The following is a 5,276-nucleotide window of genomic DNA, read 5'->3' as shown; positions in this document are numbered from 1 at the left end:
AATAAAAAAACTCCCACGTCCTAACTAATTTATAAGAACTATGTTATTGATATTCGCGTCAGTTTTGCTTGACGTTATTCAGTGACGTCGTTTTGCTTTTACAAGATAAAACGGCGGTAGTCGGTGATTTGTGATAACAGTTAAAACACTTTGTTACTGCAGTCGGTAGTGTCGCGACAGACGCACGCTCTGTTGCTTTTAGTGTTTTTTTGTGTCAGAAGGCTTTTTAGAAGCATGTTACTCAGTATAAGATACGTTTGCTCAAACTTTTATTGTTTTTAGAATGCATTTTAGTCAATTATTCAGACTAAAAACTGTTAATCACCGACCTATGGCCTCAAGCCAACGACTGACTTACGTTAGTCATTTCTAAGAGCCTATTAAATATTCGTATACAGCAATTAGCGTCAATCATACTGAAGAAATTTTTATCCAGAAATGTCTCTAATATTATGTTCACGATTGCAATAAATAATATAGATATCGTCATTTCATAAACAAGCGAGTATTCTAGACTACGTTTCGACAGCTACAGCTTTCATCGACAAGCAGATGGCGGTTCAAGACGCCACCGGTTATCTAATTTAAGAATTTCAACTATACTTTGTAGCCATATTTTTAAGTGTATAACTCGCAAACAGAAAGAAATGTAGAGAAAAAGAATAAAAATATTTAATCATATTTAATTTTTTGTCTCAAAAGAGCTACATTAGCATTTTCCGCACGTTTCCATACAGTTCTGTTGCACATATCTGTTTGAGCTGCAGTAGGTTGTCCAATGTTTGCAATTAGTGTCGGTGTCTTGACACACACCTGAAAATAAATTGATGCGAAAAAGAAAACAGTTAAAGAGGCTGGGCTTAAGAAGTGACAATGTTTCTACAGTTGTGGCAAATCTAGCAATAACACAAATATTTTACTTTGTTTTGAAATTGAAAGAGAAGTATTTGTGTGAGGTTTGGGGATATAATTTAGAATTTTTTTTTCAAAGTTACGCCGGATTAACCTTGATATTAAAGCCGAGGAAGATTTCTAAATTACGATGTAAATAACATTTAGCCAATCTCTGATTAAAACAAATCGTTTGCGAAAGAAATTTTTGCGAAATTAATTTCCTGAAAATAATTTTTGCAGATTTTTCATTTTTTTGTAGCCGCAACAATGAATTTTAAACATCTGCAAAAATGTATTCCTTTGACCCGCTTATCCGCAAAAAATTCTTTACAATATAATTTGACCTTTAACGTAGATGCATTTATTTTCATACAACCAAAAAAAAAAGTCACAATGAAGAAGAGCTGCTACCTCCAGTGGATCCACTGCAGTACATTTTATTGAACTGTAAGATATCACCATTACTGAATCCATTTCTTTGACCAATCTCATCTTGCATCGCAGGATCAAGTGTTTGAATGGTAAGCTTGTTCCAATCAGTGGTAAAATACTTCCCCCCATAATGCATCATGCTCTTATAATCGTAGGCCGTGTCAAGTGAATCGATTCTGTCGGTATTGTATTTGTTGAAGTTAAACGCTGCGTCTGTAAAAAGAAAGGTCTGTATTATGATACCAAACATTCTGTTTGTGAGCAAAAATGGTAGCTATGGATTTTCCTAAATGGTGAATTGCTAGTATTATTAATTTAGTCGTCGTGCGAAAATTTTTTGTTTTTTATTTACAAAATGTTTTTCTGTCTAATAATACAAATTTTTGTATGCAAGTAAAAAAAGGAATTGATTAATTTGACAACACTTTTACACTTAATACTATAAGCGCCATGTTTAATCCAGCTTGAACAAGCCTAAGTTATGGAGGAAAGAAGGGGTGGGAGCGGGGTCGGGGACAATCAGCTGCCAGTCATAACATGTTTGAAAATACTTACTTGGATCAATGTTTTCGTATAAAATTTTCACATATTGGTCACGGTCGGGTCTTGATTGTTCGTGGAAGAAACCTGCAAGAATTAAAAATATACAGAATACAAAAACTTTCCTCAGTAGTAATTGCATTTTCTACTACCTACGATCATTTTTTATTTTGTTTCATTAATCGCTTAAAACTTGCTAAATGTTGCATGTCATTTTTAGTTTTTTTTAGGTCTCTGTTGGGCCGCCGAACTCAGATGTCTTCTCAGTTACTTCCAACGTAGCGCCTGTCTTGAAAGACCAGAATTCTAGAAAAACTTTGCGGTTCCTCCTGCATACAATGGGCAGGGTGCAACTGTCAAAATTAGGGAGCCAAATCGCATTAAAATAAGCCACTACTACACTACATACCGGAAAACACCTCGTTAGTGTCAACCGAAGCTTACACTCACCGAGACTGTGTCCCATCTCATGCATTACTATTCCTTTTGTCCAACATCCCGGTGCTAAAGATATTCTGTTGCCATTACCGTACTTTCCTACTGGTGAAGAGCATCTAGAAAATTGAACAGTAATAATTGATTTTTCATGCGCTAAATCCTATCTAATTTTTACGTAGAAAACCTTAAAATTTGTTAATTTTTTATAAAAGAAACAAACTGTTTAGTGAAAATTTGAAAGTGGGAGTTTCGAATGACATAAGCCTACAAAGCAAAAAGAGGTCCAGTTTTAAATAAACACCGGGTGAGGAGTAGGACGGGCCAACTTAAAGTCGATGTAGAGATACTGGGCCAACTTAGGTCGATGTATAGATCACCTGACCAACCTACAGTCGAGGTACATTACGGGGTCAACTTACGATGGATGTGTTGATTACCGGTGCTTCATTAGGCTTGACAAACATACAGGCGGTGTCATATTGAAGTGGACGCTTTACCGGCGTTATATAAAAAAATCGATACGGTAATAATTGTACGCACCCACTTCCTGATGCAAAATACAAATGTGGTTGATCCAATGGTTTGGAACCGACTTCTTGAAATCGTAGACATGTTTCTTTCTCATAATCTGCCACTGCTTGTAGAATGACGCTTCTTGCACCAGCTAAATTAAATTACTTTTTTTTTAATTTAAATTTTTACTTAAGCGATTCTCATACAGGGTTAGCAATTTAGAAACATTTAATTTTTTTGCATTCTCATCCCTAGGACTCCTTTCTCTTTCTAACAATCTCAGACGTCAGACTATTTCATTCAGCCGAGCAAGATTGTCAAGAAAAGAAAAAGTGTCTTGAAGAAAAAAAATTCTGTAAAATATAACTACTAAATCTCAAGGTTAAAAAGTGATCCTTCATTTTTCACTTTTTACGAGGTAAAAAAATACATCTCTAGAAAGATAAAGGAAAAATTGATTGACTAAAGCTTAACGTAAAACAAATCCAAGAGGTTTATCGTGATACATTTGTGAGATAATTTTCAAAGCTTTTGGGATACATTGCCACGTTAGCATTTCGAAAAACAAACACAAACGCAATGTTAAGCATAGTTACTGCTACTACCTTCAATTTTAAAAGACTTCTACAAAAGAAATACACACCTATAGCTGGATCGATGAAATACACGATCAAATCTGGTTTGCCAGTTCCATCCTTCCAATGATAGGATTTGATTGAAGCAAAAGAATTTTTGCTTTGTTGTTCTTCCAAAGCTGCTCTTTGATCCGGCGACAGAATGATATCGCCTTCAAATAAATTTCCTAAAATTGAATCAATTGGAGATACAGTAGACTTCCGTTAATTCGAATGCCGATTAATTCGAACTTTCCGTTAATTCGAAAAAATTGCGAAGTCTCATGAGTTTAGTTTAATAAAGTCTTATATTTTGAGCTGCTTCATTCGAACTCCGCTAATTCGAACATTTCACTAATTCAAACACTTTTTTAGTCCTAATGCTGAATTATGCTTGTTAATTCGAACTTTTGTGTATCCATAAATAAAATCTTATTGGAAAATAAAAAAAAAACGTTTTCATTTTTATTCTTTTTATTCTATCAATGGTGGCAAAATTTCTTTCAGTTAATAAACTAAATAGGCATTTTCTATAAAATGAAGTTTACAAAGGAATTTGGAGGCCTTGCCCATCACCAAGCAAACAGCGTTAAAAGACTTTTATAAAAAGTTGTAGTAAAGTTATAATAAAGTTATATTAGCATAAAACCTTTAAACGTTTATTAAAGTTCTTGTTTTTTCTGAACTTCTGATAATCCGAACATTCGTTAATTCGAACAAATAATTGAGTCTCTTGTACCAATTAAAAAAACAAAATATATGTATAGTGACGCAACATTTCTAACTTAGAAACATTTCAACTTAGAAGAAACATTCATTTAAGATAAACGAACATTCAAAACTTTGCCGATGTTGTTAATTACTCATGCTAAGATTTGTGAATTTGTTTTTCCACAAAGTTGTTTACAAACCAATACGCGCATTTTGCGCGTAATAAAACGCGTAATATTGCACGCAATAAAGCGCGTCATAAAGCACGTAATAAAGCGCGTAATAAAGCGCGTAATAAAGCGCATAATCTTGGAGCTTATTACATCCGTTTTTACAACCGTTATCACACAGTTTCTCATACGACACAGCTATTGTAACATCGGCAAGCGTGCATCTTAATTCCATCTTCGAACTAAACGAAATATGGAACACGCCTCACACCCATACTTTATAGGGTAAATAACATTTGTATTTCCTTCTCGTCTTCTATCATGCTGAGTAATTATATAAAACTAGTCGTTAGTCCATTAAATATCCACGGGTCCACCGGTCCTTAGAATTTCACCCGTCGTACGTATATCCTGCAACACTAATTGTGGCATTCGTAGCATAAAGTGTGGCGATTGGCTGACGTTTTGAACGAAAGAAGGTATAGAAACGGTAAATATAAGAATCAATAAATCAATTACCTTCCTCTGGATTATGAGTAACGACGAATGTCGCCATGGCAGCAACAAGAAAACAACTTAAAGTATACATCTTGTCCACTTCGCTTGTCAAAAGGTATGGTGCATGAAATGCTAAAAATCGTATGTTTTATATGTTTTAAAGTTTATTTACTCATTTTGCACCGCAAAAAAAGACCATGAATTAAATATATAGGGCGCTGAAGATGTAAAGAGGGGGAAGGAAATAATTTTGTTAATGTTGAATACAACTGAACAAACTGTAAAAAAATTGCGCTTGTCTGGTTGAAATCGTCGCAAGTTTAAAATAACAAATAGAGTAAAATAAATAAGCAAATAAAGAAGAAGCGGAAACAATGATGTTCATGCAAATTATTATCAATGCAATTTTAGTGGGAACCAATTTGGTAATAACCAAACCTTAATTTTCTTTGTAACCATCTTCCAG

The 5,276-nt window shown here is 34.2% G+C and overlaps 1 protein-coding gene across 1 annotated transcript; it reads right to left on the bottom strand.

Annotated features, from left to right (window-relative positions):
* Positions 1–671: 671 nt before the first annotated feature.
* On the bottom strand, positions 672–4,988 carry LOC130625913 (blastula protease 10-like). The gene is made up of 7 exons (XM_057441039.1): positions 4,832–4,988; positions 3,461–3,619; positions 2,845–2,968; positions 2,317–2,420; positions 1,882–1,953; positions 1,306–1,539; positions 672–813 (listed from the first exon to the last, which is right to left on the bottom strand). Exons 1-7 carry the CDS (start codon positions 4,899–4,901, stop codon positions 710–712), a joined length of 867 nt encoding a protein of 288 aa, XP_057297022.1. The 5' UTR covers positions 4,902–4,988; the 3' UTR covers positions 672–709.
* Between the last annotated feature and the right edge of the window lie 288 nt (positions 4,989–5,276).

This window comes from Hydractinia symbiolongicarpus, chromosome 14 (genome assembly GCF_029227915.1).
Source record: "Hydractinia symbiolongicarpus strain clone_291-10 chromosome 14, HSymV2.1, whole genome shotgun sequence".
Classification (NCBI taxonomy): Eukaryota; Metazoa; Cnidaria; class Hydrozoa; order Anthoathecata; family Hydractiniidae; genus Hydractinia; species Hydractinia symbiolongicarpus.
Note: the sequence above shows the minus strand (reverse complement) of the source record. Positions and strands in the feature narration are given on the sequence as shown.